Source organism: Ilyonectria robusta, assembly GCF_021365365.1.
Source record: "Ilyonectria robusta strain PMI_751 chromosome Unknown BGZ61scaffold_12, whole genome shotgun sequence".
In the NCBI taxonomy this organism is placed as follows: Eukaryota; Fungi; Ascomycota; class Sordariomycetes; order Hypocreales; family Nectriaceae; genus Ilyonectria; species Ilyonectria robusta.
In genome coordinates this window covers 446,238-462,847 of record NW_025764446.1, presented here as the reverse complement: position 1 = coordinate 462,847, position 16,610 = coordinate 446,238, and the positions used below count along the sequence as shown (strand labels likewise).

The following is a 16,610-nucleotide window of genomic DNA, read 5'->3' as shown; positions in this document are numbered from 1 at the left end:
GCATTCGTCACCACCAGCCGCCGCACGGACACATGACGGGGGAAAAAAGAGCCTCTTGTATCCTTGCGTGTACGAAGTACAGTTACTCACTCTCTACCACCATCAAAGAGGTACCTATCCGGACGGCGTTGGCATTCACAGGCGCGTAGAGTCACCGCTCACATGACGGTATACTCATTTTTATTTATTTATTTATTCCTTCATCCCTTGTCCTTTCCGTCTCTTGTTCTGGTTCTACCTATTTTCCCTTCCTTCTTCTATCTTTAGGCTAAATTCGAAATCTCTATAACCCGCCCAATAGGGTGTGTGCATTCGTCAGTCGGTAGACCGTCCCCGTGAGCGCGGTGAGGCGCCAATGGACGACGAGCGCTTGTAGCGAAGAGGAGGCTTCTAGCCCAAGGTAGGCTTGGGCGACGTGCAGGAGTTGGGACCAAAAGATGGGGCTGGTAGTGGGAAATGGACGAGGGCGAAGGGAGCCATGGGAAATAGGACTGCAGTAGCATGCAGCATGCTGCAGGATGATGCTGCAGGATGCCAGACCGACCCGAACCCCGAAGGAACCTGGCGCCAGGGCCATCAATCGAGTCTCCTCTTGTACTTGACGGTTGGCCCTCGACTGCCGGGCCGGTCGTGGGGGGAGGCGGCACACACGCCAGATACGGCTGGGGCCCCTGTTGGAGCGCGTCTAAACGATGGGCGCCCCTTCCAAGCTACTGCGTCCCTGGTGTCCCATGATGCGGCAAGCTTGATGCTGCAATGTTCCGTGTTCCCATGCGTTTCCAATGCTCCATTCCCTCCAATGTCATGTTACAATGTAGCGTCTGCGTGCGTGCGTATCAGCGCCGCCCTGATGCATGTGCATTGCATCTCTCCGGCACTCAAGCCATCTTGGGCCTTAGATGCTGAAGGGGTAGCTCTCGGGGTTCTCGGAGAAGATGGGAGGGGTGTAAATGTGCGTAAAGGTATGTGTAGTTGTGCATGTGTTTTGTTGTGTGTGCTGTACTCCGTGTCCGTCAGCTCGTTTGTCATGGGCAGCTTTTATCCGAAATTCCAGCTCTTCCGGACGGGTATCCACCCCGAGCCCGCGGCACCACCCGATCTCAGTCACCGCCAAAAAGTCACAGGTCCAAGGACCCCAGGGCCCTGAAGCTTGACAGATGACCAGGAAGTGGGATAGGGAACAGCATGGGGGTTTTCAATGGTGGGGGGCTCGATGCCAGGAACCCGTAGCCTTCTGCTCCCGGTCACCGCTGGCTCTTTAATGCCTGTGCTTGTGATCGTGGTTGCCGTTGGCCGCGCCGTTAGTCCCGTTGGGCTTGTGATCATGATCGTGGTCATGCTCGTCCGTTTCGTCACTCGATTCCTCCTCGTCCGGCGACGGGGTGTCTGTCCCCAATATGAAGTCGTCAAACTTGGCGTTGACGGGACCCTCCTTGGGTGCGAATCGGACTCGTATCCTCCTCACGCCGCGCACCTTGCCTCCCACCTGAGTGCGCACTGCTTCCTCCGCTTCCTTGGCCTGTTCCATAGTCCACACTCCCGGTACCGCCAGTTCCAAATCGACCAGGTAGTTCTGTCCAGATTTGACACCGCTCACATCGCGCAGCTCCACGTTGTGCTCGTCGCCCATGTTCGCCAGTGCCTTCTGTGTGTGCTTGCGCACTGATGTCTTGATCTCGTCGTCGATGCTCTGATCTGCCAGCTCGCAGAATGCCGCCATCGTGTTACCCCAGCCCGCATGGATCACCATGATGGAAATTAGCAGCCCGCCGACGGGATCCAGCCACGCGGCGTTCTCAACAGCGTTGGCACCCATAATGGCCGCCAACGTCACAAAGCCCGTCAGACTATCGACTCGGTGGTGGATGGCATTGGATGCCAGGACGGATGACTTGCGTTCCCGCGCAACCTTCATAGCTACGATTGGTCAATTCCACAATTCTTGCTTTGGACTAGCGACCCCGGAATATTTTTTTGGGGTCCGTCTCATAAAATGATGGCAGACGCGTCTCAAACGGCGCGAGGTAAAACAGGAAATTTGCACTTACTTGCGTGGTAGAGCCATTCCTTGATCAGAATGGTTCCTGCAGCCAACCATGCCGCATGCATGCTCGGGATCCCCAGAGCCGCAGCCCCGTGGGAATGACTGTGGCCGTGGCCGACGTGTTCCATGATACCATGCGCCGCCTCGGGGTAGAAGTGACCATACAAACTGAGCCCGCTTTCCCAGCCCATGTATAGTCCACCAGCTAGCAACATACCCGAGACACCCAACGAGCCCAGACTCTCAATTTTGCCAAAGCCCTGCGGGAAGCGGTCGGTCGGCGGCTTCAGACTCCATGAAACGGTCGCGAGGGTCAGAATGTCTGAGGCGAGATCCGTGATGCTGTGCCAGGCGTCGGCCGTCATTGCCTTGGAATTGAAGGCCCATCCGCCGGCGAACTTTGCGATTGCCATGCACAGGTTCGACAGCAAACCGATCCGGGTAATCCGCACGCCAGGGTCGTTCTTGTTGGTTGAAGTCAAGAAGGCATTGTCGTGATGATGGTGGTGATGGCCGTGGCCGTGGCTGTGGCCGTGGCTGTGGCCGTGGCTGTGGCCGTGGCCGCTGTGGGCTCGGCTCTGCGTTGTCGACACGGCCATGAGGGCGGGTAGTGAGCGAAGTTTGCTGCGAAGTGTGGCGAGAGGGGGAAGATTAGGATGTGCGCGAGAGGATGTGGACGGGGAGGAGGAGGATGAAGATGAGGAGGAGAAGGAGGAGAAAGTCGACGGAGACTGGGAGGCGCGGGCAAGATAAGCGCAACTGGAAAGAGCGACGACGGCAGATGCAGTCCGAAGGACGCGTAGGCAAGCAAGGTTTGGTTGATGTGTCCTCAGGAGAAGCATCTGGCCTCGCCCGTGTCGCGAGACATGTCCCCACGACAAGCTGCGCGAGGTGTGGGCGGCATGGGCGTGGACGTGCGCGCGTCTAGGAGCTGAAGCTGGCGTGGCGGCCGTCGCTTTGGCCGACTCCGACGTCACTCCAGACAGGCACACGTCCACGCCCATGAGACGCCCGGCCTGGGAGCTCATAAGGCCGGCCGGGTGGTGGGCGCAGGGGGGGGCGTGTGAGGGAAAAGGGCGCCGTCCAGGAGGGGGACAGGAGGGTTGACAGCGTCGGCGATGTCGAGAGCGAGGGCGGTAGGTGGTGTGAGGCCCGCCGGAGAGAGGGAGAGGGAGAGGGAGGAAGATGGAGAGAGAGCCTTTGGTTGACGATTTGCCTCGCCTCGTTCGTCCTGGTCCTGGCCTGGTCCTGGCTGCGCCCGTTAACGGAGGACCGACGCAGTTGCTCGGGTCGGCGCACCAGGTGGTTTTGCTCGGTTGGCCCGGCCAGCTGGGGCTCGTCGGGGGCTTCGGGCGCTTTGGGGGGGAATCTGATGCGGCAATTGGCAGCTAACGCCATCTGATAACTCTTTGACAGAGTAGCACGGCCTGAGAACCCACTCGAGCGCGCGCGAACGCGGTTCCGGTCGCCGGAGTTGGGATTGGAGGTTTTCTTGTCAGCTCCTAGTAATCAGCTCCAGGTAATCAGCTCCCGATGCCGACCCGGGGCGGTACGGGAGAGTCAAATCAGCGAGCGCAGTGGTCAATCACCCATCTTTCAGTGGTCGTGGTGCAGGTTCGGCGCAGTTCGGGGCTCCTCTAGGAACTATTACAGGACTACTACAGGACCTGGGTCTAGGGAACACTTCCAGGGGTGTCTCACTGGCAGTCTACCGAGAGAGGGGCTCCGTTCCCAATGGACCTACGTAGGTAATAAATAGCCTCGCCATAAGTATGGCTCCATGTGAAAACTGTACGCATAAACCGCTTTCAGAGGGAATCAATTCAGAGGGAATCACTGGCTCACCACTGGCTCGTTCAGGGTCTGAGCCGTAATTCCGAGGCGTCTTCGGGGGCTCCCGTCCATCCTCTCCAGGGGGCCCTTTGGATCTCTTGGTCAGCGCCTTTACAAGGCTCGCGCAGTGGGTCGTCGGCGCCACACTCCCCAAAGCCACAGAAGGGTTCCAAGGTTGCATTTGCTGACGAGGCCACGAGGCTGAGAGGGATCGTCCATGCGAAAAGCTGAAACCCATGACGCGCCTTCCTGCACCCTGCGTGGCGATTATTCCCCAAATCTATCAACCCCAAACTTCGCTTTCCAAGCCGCATCTCGTCGCCACGTCTAGACTTGCGTAATTCTCATCTCTCGCTTTCAAATGCCTACGTAATAATACCACCCCCCCCCCCCCGTTAATTTCCCCCCAATTGTTAACCTTATTGGATTACCCCTGGCCCATTGTGTTTCCCGTCCCCCCCAGCTGAGCCAATCTCTTGTCAAGAATTGGAAACATCGCTGTCATCTCGAATCCTAGTCTGGGGACGCTGGGTGGCTCTGACACAAACGAATCACCGTAGGGCACGAGGCATACACGGCAGACCAGCGGCGCTCGGGTCAAACCATGCCATTGCATTACATTATTACATTGCGTCACTTCACACTTCACCACACGGAACATCGCCCCAATGAGGAACACTCTCTTCCGCATCCCGTACACGGATCTTCTGCCTCCGTCAAGCATCACGCCTACCTCGGCACGCTCTCTCCAGGGCGGCGTCGACGCTCTTCATCGGTTCTTTGCCACCCCGTCCCCGGCCCATTTACCTACTTCGACCGTCGTCATCACCGGCGCCGGCTTGTCTGTGGCCTCGGGTCTCGCCGACTATCGCGGGGTCAATGGCACTTACAAGGTGAACAAGGCTTACCGTCCCATCTACTACCCCGAGTTCCTCAAGAATCATGAAGCTCGCAAGCGATACTGGGCGCGAAGTTTTCTAGGATGGTCTAGTCTTGACAAGGCCTCGCCCAACACGGGTCACTATGCCGTGAGGGATCTCGGCCAGCTTGGACTTGTCCGCTCTGTGATTACCCAGAATGTTGATTCTTTTCATCCTCAAGCCCATCCCGACTTGCCTACCCTTGAGCTACATGGATATCTAAGATCTATCATCTGCACGACTTGCAAATCCGAGTTCTCGCGAGACGAGTTCCAGGCCGAGTTGAGCCGCCTCAATCCACGATGGGCTGCTCTACTGAAGGAGGCGCTCGCATCTGGCGCCTTGGACACCGAAGACCCGGATGAGCGGAGGTTCAGAGGCATCAAAGTGAACCCCGACGGTGACGTTGATCTACCAGACGCCCCTTACACGACCTTCAGATATCCGTCCTGCCGCAAGTGTTTGTCAAATCCGCCCACCCAACCCGACGGTCATAGACACATCGTTGAGGTTGATTCAGATGGTGCCTGGGCGCATCCCAGTACTGCGGGCATCCTCAAACCCGCCGTTGTCATGTTTGGAGAGAATATCAACCCCGCCGTCAAGGACGCGGCTGAAGATGCTATTGACAACGCAGGGAAGCTACTCGTCCTGGGTACATCCCTCGCAACATACTCCGCATGGAGACTCGCTAAGCGCGCTCAAGATCGGGGAATGCCCATGGCCGTTGTCAGCATAGGCGGGGTGAGAGGCGAGGACGACTTTTTCAAAGAGCTCGACCCTAACCAACAGGGCGAGCAAGGCGTAAGAGTTGAGTTGTCGACCGACGACCTCCTTCCGGCCCTTGTTTCGGAACTGCGCAAAGACGCAGCGGTCCTATCGTCCGGAACATCCACATCTGATGCTGTACCAGGAAACCATGGCGTTTTTAGGGACATGCTTTCTTGAATACATGTGCAGAGCCAATTAGAAAGATAGAATCATTTAGAAGAAATTTCCAAGGCTTCTAGTCTTCGCTTTCCTCGGCGCAGCTTCGGTAGTGGATGCTGGCTCTTCGATCTGGGCAACAGCTTCCACCTTCGTGATTGGTTCGGATTGGTTCGCCTTCTCTTGTCTCTGCGCCTTGCGCGTTGCTTCGTCCCGCTCAATGGATTTCAGCACTACCAGCAACGTCAGCAACATATCCCGTGGATGTCAGTGTCACAAAGAACATACACTCTTCCCAATCCGCCTCCTTCTTGGCGTCTCCAGTTCCCAAGGTCTTCTCCACATCCACTGATTCACCCCTCTGGATCTTCTCCACAACCTCCCGAAGGGTCGTGATCCGAGCCTCTGACTGTCGCATGTACCGGTCGAAGGAATGACGTAGGGTAATCATTTGGATCGACATGGATCCGATGAGCAGAAAGATGGCGATGAAGAATGTCGCAGGGTTCCATTCTCTCGCCTTTTTTTTGCTAGCTGCCCGGTTCTCCTTGCGAAACGGCTTCGGTATTAGGGATCTCCAGAATGTGCCCGCCACAACGGTCGCCGGGACAGTACTCGAGAATCGGATGTTGGAACGAGGGATATGGGATGCCTTGGTGGAGAGCGAAGTAGCTGGCAAGCTGCCGGGCCGCGTGAGGAGTCGTCGAATTGACATTTCGCTGGTGCGTATCGTCGTCTGCATTTCAAAAGAGATATATCGCTACTTTGAAGTCCCGCGGGTCCAAGACTTTGTTCCAGAAGAAGTTCAGAGCACGGGCCATTTGATCCAGGACCGGGCGGTTGCCCCTGACAACCTCCGGTGTTTAGCCCCGAATCGCCAACCGGGGGCTCACGCACTAATCATCATTGCTTCAATTGCAGACTCTCGTTCACTAAATCATATTGTGTCTCCGCTTGGATAGGGGCTTTGGAGTTCTTGCGACGATATGATTAGGAGCTCACGCACATAACATACATGGCTTCACTTCAAGCAAAGGCCGACGCTGTCAAGGCCGCGCTCGCGTCAACTTCGACATCCACGCCCACCACCGTCGTGACGGTCAAGGAGTTGCTGCTCCCGGACGCCGAGACGACATCCACAACATCACAAACAACCACACGAACCGCGCGATCGAATACAATCCCCAAGACGAAGAAGAATGGCACCGGCCGTTCCACCGCCGCAAAGGCAGTTGCCAGCGCGCAACCCGATCAGATGGCCATCAAAGACCGGGCTGCGCTGGCGACTCACGTTATCAACATCACCATCAAGTCCCTAACTGAGGCCGCGAAGCCTCCGCCTCCAGAAACGCCGAGCAAACGGCAACCGTCTCACAACGAGCTACGAAAAGCCCCCGGCCAACGGACGCTGAGGAGGTCACTCTCCGCCCCTTTGTCCCCGATACAGCCTCGGACACTCAACCGAACCGCCACTTCGCCAAACATTGGCTCGAAAGCGACGACCACCCAGCCTGCGGCGCATTCGACAGGATGCCTGGCAACAGTCGAATGCGCGCGAACTGCCTTCGCGTGCCTTCGATCAATCAAAGGCCCCGTACAGGCGAACCAGACGGACTTCCAGCTTGAGAATGGCATGTCGGCCTTTGTCGGGAAGCTACTGGCTCTTGGTCTTCAGGAGCAGGCGATCAAGGAGCTGAGGATACTGAAGCGCAGGCTGGGTGCTGCCACCTCCAAGGACGCGGCGAAGACTGCGAAATCAGCACCAGCCGAGAGTCAAACTGCAGCTCAAGTGATCGCCGAGCTGCTCGACTACGACGGTCCAATCCCGGATCAGAGCCTCCCCATTATCACCACTTGTCAGATTCAGGTTGTCCGCCTCATCGCCCTCTCCAAGAAACCCGCCCAAATCGAAGCCGCGCTACCTTTTCTCCGTGAATCGCACCCCTCCTCACCACTCAATCTTTTGCAAAAACTTGCCGGACTAAACGACAAGGAGGGGCAAAAGGCTGCTCGACAGCTCGCCTCTCTATCGCAAATTCTTCTCTCGTTGGCACCGAGTGTCTCCAGCAAGGAAGATCATGTGGCGACGGAATCGAGACTTAGTCCCTCTCCTAGTTCGGCCTTTCAACTCCAGGTGCTATGCTTCAGGGCTCAGCTGCGATGGTGGAAATTGGCAGGACACCGGGGTGTTGTGGATGACGACGTCCTCTCACCTTTTACACGATGCATTCGCGCATTCACAAGACGCCAGCCAACCGGAGATGGCACTACCTTCACCATGATTAGTACATCCTTCGACGCTTTGATGGAGCTGGTTCGCTCGCAGCAGTCGCAGCCCAGGAAATCATCCGATTCGCCTCTTGCGACCATCTACCAGCTCTTGGGAGTTGCCGCTCATACTGAACGACAATACGAAGAGGCGCACCACTGGTTCAAGCAACTCAAGGACTTGATGCAGCCCGAACAAGACTCGTTCGTTCGTGTTTGCTCAATTTCTGCACGCCTGCTCGCTGCCGCTTTGAAGAAACCCTTGCTCGATCGCGATGCAGACAAGTTGGTTCTCGAAATTGTAGAGAGTCTTGATGGCAGTCTAAGCGGAAGCGTCTCGGAGCTTAACGAGCTGCTGGAAAGTCTCTCTCTTGCACGACGATCGGCCGTCGGCCTTCTCGTCAGCAAGATCAATGAGAAGAACTCGGGCGACTCTTCCAAGATACTCATTGACCATCTCAAGTCATTTCTCGTTCGATATCCTCGATTCGCTCGTCGGTGGCTGGGTGCTCCTCCAGCCAGAGACTCCTCTGCAAAACTCCTTCTCCAGTTCGATCAGAGACGACAGGTTCTTATGCAGACCATCAGTCAAGTCCTTGATGGAGCTCTAATGGTTGTCAATTCTGATATCCAAGCCGACTCGATCACTTGGCAAGACCTAGACGACATATTGCAAGACTGCGCCAAGCTGCTGGAGTCTGTTGCGGACCCAATGCTGTCCGCACCGCGCGCCGACCAGCTTGGGAGCTACTACGTCAAAATGTCCAGTCTTTACTTTTCAAAATTCACACAGCTACGGAAAATCACTGGAAAATCAAAGGACATCAGCAAACAGATTTTGCAAACTCTCAGTCGGTCTATTGAGCTGGTCAAGGATCGACCACCAGCTCAGCAGGAAAAGGCTCAGCTATCCATCAAACTAGAACTCTTTGCCGATCTCTGCAAAGGAGCTGGTAGAGGAAACGACGCGGTCCGTACGTTGCGCTCGATTTGCACGAACATGATCGAGGAGGGGGCTTTGCTCAAGGTGACAGCTGCTATGGCGTCCCAAGCACCCAGCGTAGCCTGGAGTGTTGATGAGAAGGCCGAGACTCTCTCACGGACTCTGCGCTCGATTGCAAAGTTGGACCACTCTTGGAATGACTGGGCATTTTTCTTGCCCGAGGCCGAGCGCGCTGCGGTGCTTGAGCATCTCATGGAGATTTCGAATGGCACATCTGCTCAGGGCAAGCCCCTCAAAATCCATGACCCATGTGTGGGAGCACTTCTGCGGCTTTACACTCTTGACCGGTTCCCAATCCGACGTCTGCGTGTCTTGCTTAACCTTCTCTTCCAGAACCTTGGCGAAGGGAGTGAGATGGAGAAAATTGGAGCCTTGGCTGACGAGGCTATGCTGAAATCTGAGGGCAAGTCAACTGGAGAGGACGCTGCTCTGGCTCGTTACGTTCCGCATTTACAGGCATATCACGGTTCAGTTTCGGCCATGGCTGTGAGTAGAGCGCCGTTCCCAGCAGCCGCTATGAAGAACGCCATTGCCTCCTGGAGATCGATGACCGAAACCTGCCACAGTCGAGACGACTTCCATGAGAAGATCGACAACCCCGACAGCCTGCTCGCCCACCTGCAGTCTGCCAGTCAATTTGCGAGCCTCCGGGGTGAGAACACCCTCCATCTCTCAATCCTCGAGCTTTCGACAACTATTTCGAAGGTGTTGGCGGAGCCAACGTATAATAACGTAATTCTTAATCACACCCTGCTGGCATCGCAGCATCTGAACATCGGACACTATTCGGAAGCAAAGAGAACATTAGAGGTGACCAAAGAACTTCTGGAGCAAGCCGAAAGGCCTTCTCGAGGGATTGTTGCCGCATTTCACCTGTCCCAGGCGGAATATTACACTGGCATCGGCAGCATCGATGAAGCGTATGTCGACTCGATATCTTTAAAACAAAGACTAAGCTGACAGCATTTAGTAATTCCTCCTTGGCATTCGCTAAAGAAATCTACAACGGACCGACCTCATCTTGGGCATTGTCCAAGTCGCAGGCTAATCTAGCTCTTGCTCTAGCCTCATTCCTCGACTCTACTCTGGCACTTAAACAAGGAAGGGTTCAAGATGCCCTGTCTTGCATAAAGTCCAGTGTTAGGGTCCTTTCTCACGACTGGTCCAAGTTCGAGGTGACACAATCTCGGGATGGTACCCCCAGCGAATTAAACACATCTACAAGCAGCATTGATAGTGTCAAGGGAACAAGCTTGGGTCAGGTCATCGGACCGCGATTCTGGGCCCTTGCTTTTCCGTTGCTGCGTGGTCTTCTGCATATCTCCTCGGTGTATGCGCATCTCGGCATGTTCCAGGAGACAATTTACTATGCAGAGTCTGCTCAAAAGATCGCCGAAAGTACAGGCTCACCTCTGTATAGGGCGCAGGTGCTTGCTTGGACTGGTTCAATCTACCACCGTGCCGGGAAACTCGAGAAGGCTTTGGATTTCGGCAACGAGGCGGGTGACCAGATGCCGGAAGATATCTGTGTTTCTCGCATTCAACTCGCGTGCCAACTCAGCGACCTTTACCGAGATATCGGTGACGAGGAAAAGGCAGCCAGCATGCTCAAGCTTGCCGAGGAAACTACCCAGCGCCTTGGAGGCCAGGGCAAGCTCTTAAACGGATTAGAAGGCATCGAGAAACCCACGACCACCATTGTCAAGGGACGAACCACCGCCGCAGCCAAGACAACACGGACTACCAGGACGACTCGGGCCAAAGCTGCTCCTACTCCAGCGCCGCGAACTCGAAAGCGAGTAACGACGGCGAAAACCCCATCATCAGTAGATGCGGTCCTGAGTCTGCCCAAAGATGTGTACCAAGCATCGTTGATGGCTTCGATCATTCTTTCCAGAGCTCTGAGCTTCATCAACCAGAAGGATTGGACATCGGCTTTGTCGACTCTAGAGGATGCAAAGGAGCTCCCTAAACTCTTTGGCACCCTCTCGCAAGAGCAGGTTGTTACCGCGATCTCCCTTATCGGCCATAGCACGGAACAGATGATTCATGATCCGGTCTTCTCTGTCGTTCAGGATTCAACCATTTCGTTTCCGGCTGTTTCCAGCTCTGATAAATCGGTATCTAGAAGAGCGTCTATCAGCCAGACTCCGCCTCGGAGGGGCCGAACTGCAGCTGGAAGCGCAGACCGGAAGGGTTCCAAGGAACGTGGCGTGCCTGCGTTTGCAGATGCGCTGAGGCAGGCCCAGGAACTTCTTCTTGAGGCTCATGCCTCGACTCTATCAACTGCAAGCAGCACTATGGTTCATCGAATCTCCGCATTGCTACAGAACACGGTTATTCTACTTTCCGCCACTTCAACCACCCAGTCTAAGGTCCTTGCCGGTTCTGGGTTTGCGACTTTCTCCGTGGATCTGGCTCGAAATGTTACATGGAGGCGAGAACAAAGCACACTCCTCAAGGATGGTGCTCAAACCCAGACGAAGGCGCGTGAGCCGCCTCAATCCTCGAGGCGAGTGAGCCTTGGACTCACAACGGAAATGGCCAAGTTCCAAAAGAACTACGTGGAACTTGTCCCTCACAACTGGAGTGTCATCTCCGTCTCTCTCAGCGACAATCGCCATGACCTGTGTATTACGAAGTTCCAGGCTGGCCATAGTCCTTTCATCCTCCGACTACCCCTTGAGAGAGCAAACTCCCGGGACGCTGACTCGGAGGTGTTTAACTTTGAGCAGGGCCGTGAAGAGATGCTGGAGATTATTCAACTCGCCAACGAGAGCAGCCACTCTGCCAGTCGGGACTTCACTGCCAAGGGCGCGAGGAGCGCTTGGTGGGCAGAGCGCGAGGCCCTAGATTCCCGACTACAGGATCTTCTAAGCAACATTGAGACGACATGGTTGGGTGGCTTCAAAGGGATTTTTTCTCAGCATGAACGACGGCCCGACTTGCTCGCGCGATTCCAGAAGAGCTTTCAGCAAATCCTTGACAGCAGTCTGCCGTCTCGAAACAGGATTCGTGGAAAGAAGACGGCCAAGACACCGAAAGTCTCTCTTGATCCTCGAATTTTAGACCTGTTTATCGGCTTGGGCGATCCTACTGACCCAGATGTTGACTTCGACGAGGCCCTGAACGATCTGCTCTACTTTGTGGTCGACATTCTCCAGTTCCACGGAGAGCGCAACGCCTACGATGAGATCGATTTCGACGCCATGGTCGTGGAGACATACGACGCCCTGCGAGGTTACTATGCTGCTACCAAGAGCGGTGCGGTGCGGATGGATGATGCGCATACCGTTCTTGTCCTGGACAAGGCGCTCCATGCCTTCCCCTGGGAATCGATGCCTTGTATGGAAGGTCTCGCGGTCTCGCGTGTACCATCCTTGGCTTGCTTGAGGCAGCTCATCCTCGAGTCTCAGCCTGCGAAGACTGCTACGGAAGACGATGCCAGGGATTTGCCAGAGGGACACTACGTCTCTGCTGACCGTGGCACTTATATCCTCAACCCTTCCACAGATCTCAAAAACACGCAAGTGACTTTCCAGGCCTCACTGAAAGCCCTGCCCTCCTGGAAGGGAATCGTCAACCGAGCCCCCGAGGAAGCCGAGTTTGAGCAGGCTCTGTCAAGTTCCGAAATCCTTCTATACTTCGGCCACGGTAGTGGAGCGCAATATGTCCGTGCCAGGACCGTTCGGCGTCTTGAGAAGTGCAAGCCCGCGACGTTCTTGATGGGCTGTAGCTCGGCATCGCTCACGGAGGCGGGAGAGTTCGAGTGCTACGGCCCCGTGTGGAATTACATGATGGCTGGATGCCCGGCTGTGGTGGGCACGCTTTGGGATGTGACGGACCGCGATATCGATCGTCTCGCGGGACGGTCGTTTGAGGAATGGGGACTGGTTCCCAAGGGGACGTTCCAGGAGGAGAAGCGCGGCAAAGGAAAGGCTACGGCCTCTTCAGATGACGAGTCCGACGACGATGAGGACGAGTTTACTCGCCATGTTTCACTAGTAGAGGCGGTTGCGCGTGCAAGAGCGGCCTGCCGCTTCAAGTATCTGAACGCGGCGGCTGTGGTGCTGTACGGCATCCCAGTATATATCAACAGGGGAGGCGAGTGAAGTCGCGAACGTGTATAAAGCGACGCGTTATGTTCAGGGGTTTTCATACGGCACATCATAACATAGACCCGACATAGCATACTGGCATTGCATTGCGAGGCGTTGGACATTTGGGGCCATTGGCTAGCTAGCCTCTTGATGAATTGATTTTTTCTGAATGACACGTCCTTTGAGTACCAAAGTGCACCAGCATCTACGAATACGAAACAAATGGGTTCGAAACAAAGACGGGTAGGGTAGTCTTCAAGGCGGTTAATTCCGGCGTGGCATGATGTCGTGCCGGATACCCTTGCTCCGGAAGATGAGGCTCAACCAGGATATCTTGTTGGGAATCATGTTGATGGACCTCAGCTTCAGACGGGGCTCGTGATGAAAGGTGAACCTAGACGCGTAGAAAGACATGCGGCCGCATTTCGAGGATCCATTTACATCCGCCTGAAGCGAAAGAAGATTGCAAGCCTCCGCGCTTCCACGCGCTCAGAGGCGCAGGCGCTCTGTCCAAGCTTGTGAATTTCCAAACGAGATAGGGCGCCATTGCATGTGGAGTAGGAGGGGGTCCTTCAAGTCCGAGTCAAATGTCAAAACGTTTTTAGTACTGTTATCGAGAGAAGAGGACTTGCAGGAGAAATATTCTCCGAGGCGTGTGGGCTCTTTCTATTACAGGAGGATCCCTGTCAACGACGAGGACAAGGATAGCAGGAGATGCGTAAGGCGAGGGAGCCCAATGACACTGGAGACCTTTTGGAAATGAGAAACCGCGAGCCTGTCATGCTACACACGCGTTGAGGCAAGACTCAATTGGTTGACAAATGCTGGGGGTGGACGAGATGCAAGACGTCGGAGGGGGGTAGATCGGGGTTACAGAGCAGGTGAGAAGATGAGAGAGAAGAGGACGCGATGGAGGCAAATGAGGCGACTGTATCGTGTCGTGTAACTCCCTCTGCAGACGGACGTACATAGGTAGTAAGATCGCAGGTGTGAGGGGAGGTTGTCCTATGACCGCAGTATGACGGGTATTAGCTCAGGCTATAGTGCTGGCCATGGTAAGAGCGCCGAAGTGTGTGGTAACAGCCCGACAGGGGCTGGTCTCACCGGTGCAACAGGGGATCGGGAGGGGGAAGGAACTATTCATCGAGAGGGGTCGAGACTCGAGAGTATTTGCAATGTCGTCCATGCCGCCGTTTTCGTGTCATGGTGAGACACGGATGATTGCGTGCTGTTGTTGTCATGTGGTGATGATATGGTGTCCGATCGCGCGTGTAGTGGCTGCTTGGTTTCATTCCATGTTAGTGTACAAGCCTCAAAACAGTGCAGAACTGTCTTGCAGAGAACGGGTGTACGACCTACTAGAATAAGGGTCGGAGATAAGAGCAGACTCAGAAAGAATATTCGAATTGACCATGCTGCGCATCATTTGCACAGGGGGTTGCATTGAGCCAAGATAAACGGCTGGCTGGCGTGAACTCAAGGCGAGGTCTAGACTCCAGGTCAGTCCTCACAATCCTCGAATCATCACCGATCAGCCATGCCACCTCTCTCGTCGCTCTCGCCGTCACCTCGAAGGTGGCCATGTGCATTCGCTTGCGGACTCGGTTCGGGCTGGCGCAATTCAACAATTGACCTCACCAGTGGTATCAAGCCACGTTTAGAAACGAACACCTTGGCACCACGGATATCGGCTCTAATAAGACGGATCAGTGACAAACTGCTTGTTATTCACATGGAAAATTGAACAACAACCAGGCAGCTACGTCATGATTGGCCCCCTTTGTGTCACGAACGCTAGAGCCGTAGCCCGAATGCGACGGTATCAGTGGCTTGGTAACAACATCCCCATCTCGAGGTCGATCATCGTCCTGGATTATAGTCGTTGGGGGTGACAGGACCTTCAGAAGCAGCTGTAAACGCCCTGGGGTAGCACTTTGGTAGCCTTGCTGCAAGGTCGGCAGCATCGAGCATGGGAGTCGATAAACATGTGCTATGGGTACCAGTCACGATATGGACGTCCCTTCTTCAATGCGACGTTGATGATTTTCAACCGCCTGATCGAGCCCCCCCCCCCAAGCTCTGGCGCGGCAGAGCTTCTCGTGGCACGTAGCCATCCAGATATAGTTGAGATGCAAAGCGTCCCTGATTTCCCCATACTCTCCACCATGAACTTTGTCGGTTCGCTCTGTCCAAACCACCATGATTCCCGGGCATCGAAAAGGGCTTCGGAAGTATGAATAACAGGTCATTGCATTGTCTCCGCTATGCCGGGGTGCACAAAGACTCGTTCTGACAAGATAAGGTAGACAGACTGTTGAGGTGGTGTGGACGAGATTCTTATCTGGTTAAGGACTGCATCGTGGCCATGAGCAATGTTAGGAGACAAACCGGTGTAAATGCGTTGCGAGGGACCATGTTGCGGCTATCACAAGCCATTGAATGCAGCAAGCAAGCGGCAGGACATTTTCAATCTCTCTCCCCCCTACAGCCACCCGCTCAGCTGTGAATCGTACTATTCTTACGCGATGATGATTGTTTCTCACTGCGGGCGTGAACCATCCCCTCTCAAGTGCTGCGCAAACACGCTGAGTTGCGTTGCGTTGCGTTGCAGCGTCGCAAGCGGGCCCGTAATGCTCCTCAGAAAAAAGAGGGCGCCTAGCAAAGGGCATGTCAAGCGATGAGTAACGCCACCAGATGGGAAGCATGTGGTAGATTACACTGCAGAATTGCAAGCTGAGCCTCGAGGAGAAAGTTCAGCAGCGCGTACACGGCATATCCATGTCACCCTGTGGCGGCGGGTTGACGGGATGCCGTGAGACATTGTTTTTGGGTGGTCATTGTTGTCAGCCGCCCTGTGAAAACGTATGCGCGGTGCGCATACGTGCCCTGTCTACCTAATAAGAGACTGCACAGGGTCACGAGGACTAGCCTGGGGGAGGCTAGGGCAGTTTTTAGACCAGGGATGCTAGTTAATGGCGATAGTAAAGCGGAGTCAGCCCGCAACGCGAGATCCAGTCCATCCTGCCTTCATCGCATCGAGGCCAGGCCTCGGTCCCCTGCTAGGCCATGTCGATGCATCAGGGATAGCCACCCAGCTTGCAAGTGCTGTGTTGGCCTCCGTCACCAGCTAATTAGTACGTAGTAAGTACTGATGGCAGCCCAAAGCACGGTGACCGGTTGGTTGGCAGGTAGGTATGTTGGTTCATCCGTCCAGTTCAGCACCCACGGTACCTGGTCTTGTCTCCCCTCGTCTGCGCTTGGCTGGCACTTCCGTCTCACATCATCAGGAATCCAATTGATAGAAGGTTCCCGGATCCGCTGGCCGGGTCTGTGCGAGTTTGCCGCTGTGGGCTGTCCGAGAAAGTCGGAGTATTATCTGACAAGCAATCGATGCGGATTGCAGATGGAGAGCCGCCTGAAGGAGCCGCCTGGAGAACTAGTGTTATTTGGTTGTCGCCGCTGCTCCCGTCATCGCGAAAGATCCCGGCCTAGTCCACGAGGACTCGGGATTTGCC

The 16,610-nt window shown here is 55.2% G+C and overlaps 6 protein-coding genes across 6 annotated transcripts; 3 read left to right on the top strand and 3 right to left on the bottom strand.

The window, feature by feature from the left end:
• Positions 1-100: 100 nt before the first annotated feature.
• BGZ61DRAFT_46221 (uncharacterized protein) lies at positions 101-1,202 on the top strand. Its single transcript, XM_046247259.1, has one exon. It carries the CDS (start codon positions 479-481, stop codon positions 1,145-1,147), a length of 669 nt encoding a protein of 222 aa, XP_046103169.1. The 5' UTR covers positions 101-478; the 3' UTR covers positions 1,148-1,202.
• A 56-nt stretch (positions 1,203-1,258) lies between these two features.
• Positions 1,259-2,643, bottom strand: BGZ61DRAFT_354108 (cation efflux family-domain-containing protein; the record flags this gene model as incomplete). The annotated part of the gene is made up of 2 exons (XM_046240584.1): positions 1,259-1,917; positions 2,049-2,643. 2 exons carry the CDS (start codon positions 2,641-2,643, stop codon positions 1,259-1,261), a joined length of 1,254 nt encoding a protein of 417 aa, XP_046103168.1.
• Positions 2,615-3,658, bottom strand: BGZ61DRAFT_453684 (uncharacterized protein). The gene has a single exon (XM_046246107.1). It carries the CDS (start codon positions 3,440-3,442, stop codon positions 2,969-2,971), a length of 474 nt encoding a protein of 157 aa, XP_046103167.1. The 5' UTR covers positions 3,443-3,658; the 3' UTR covers positions 2,615-2,968.
• Positions 3,659-4,545: 887 nt separating this feature from the next.
• On the top strand, positions 4,546-5,745 carry BGZ61DRAFT_354826 (Sir2 family protein; the record flags this gene model as incomplete). The annotated part of the gene is made up of 1 exon (XM_046240660.1): positions 4,546-5,745. The coding sequence occupies one exon, from the start codon at positions 4,546-4,548 to the stop codon at positions 5,743-5,745; it is 1,200 nt and encodes a 399-aa protein (XP_046103166.1).
• A 36-nt stretch (positions 5,746-5,781) lies between these two features.
• BGZ61DRAFT_533484 (uncharacterized protein) lies at positions 5,782-6,439 on the bottom strand (the record flags this gene model as incomplete). Its single annotated transcript, XM_046254016.1, has 2 exons — positions 5,782-5,957; positions 6,013-6,439. 2 exons carry the CDS (start codon positions 6,437-6,439, stop codon positions 5,782-5,784), a joined length of 603 nt encoding a protein of 200 aa, XP_046103165.1.
• Positions 6,440-6,739: 300 nt separating this feature from the next.
• BGZ61DRAFT_354758 (peptidase family C50-domain-containing protein) lies at positions 6,740-13,107 on the top strand (the record flags this gene model as incomplete). Its single annotated transcript, XM_046240652.1, has 2 exons — positions 6,740-9,915; positions 9,966-13,107. 2 exons carry the CDS (start codon positions 6,740-6,742, stop codon positions 13,105-13,107), a joined length of 6,318 nt encoding a protein of 2,105 aa, XP_046103164.1.
• Between the last annotated feature and the right edge of the window lie 3,503 nt (positions 13,108-16,610).

What these genes read in the sequence shown, in the direction of transcription:
- BGZ61DRAFT_453684 (XM_046246107.1), bottom strand. Translation starts at nt 3,442, where the DNA reads ATGGCGTTAGCTGCCAATTGCCGCATCAGATTCCCCCCCAAAGCGCCC.
- BGZ61DRAFT_46221 (XM_046247259.1), top strand. Translation starts at nt 479, where the DNA reads ATGGGAAATAGGACTGCAGTAGCATGCAGCATGCTGCAGGATGATGCT.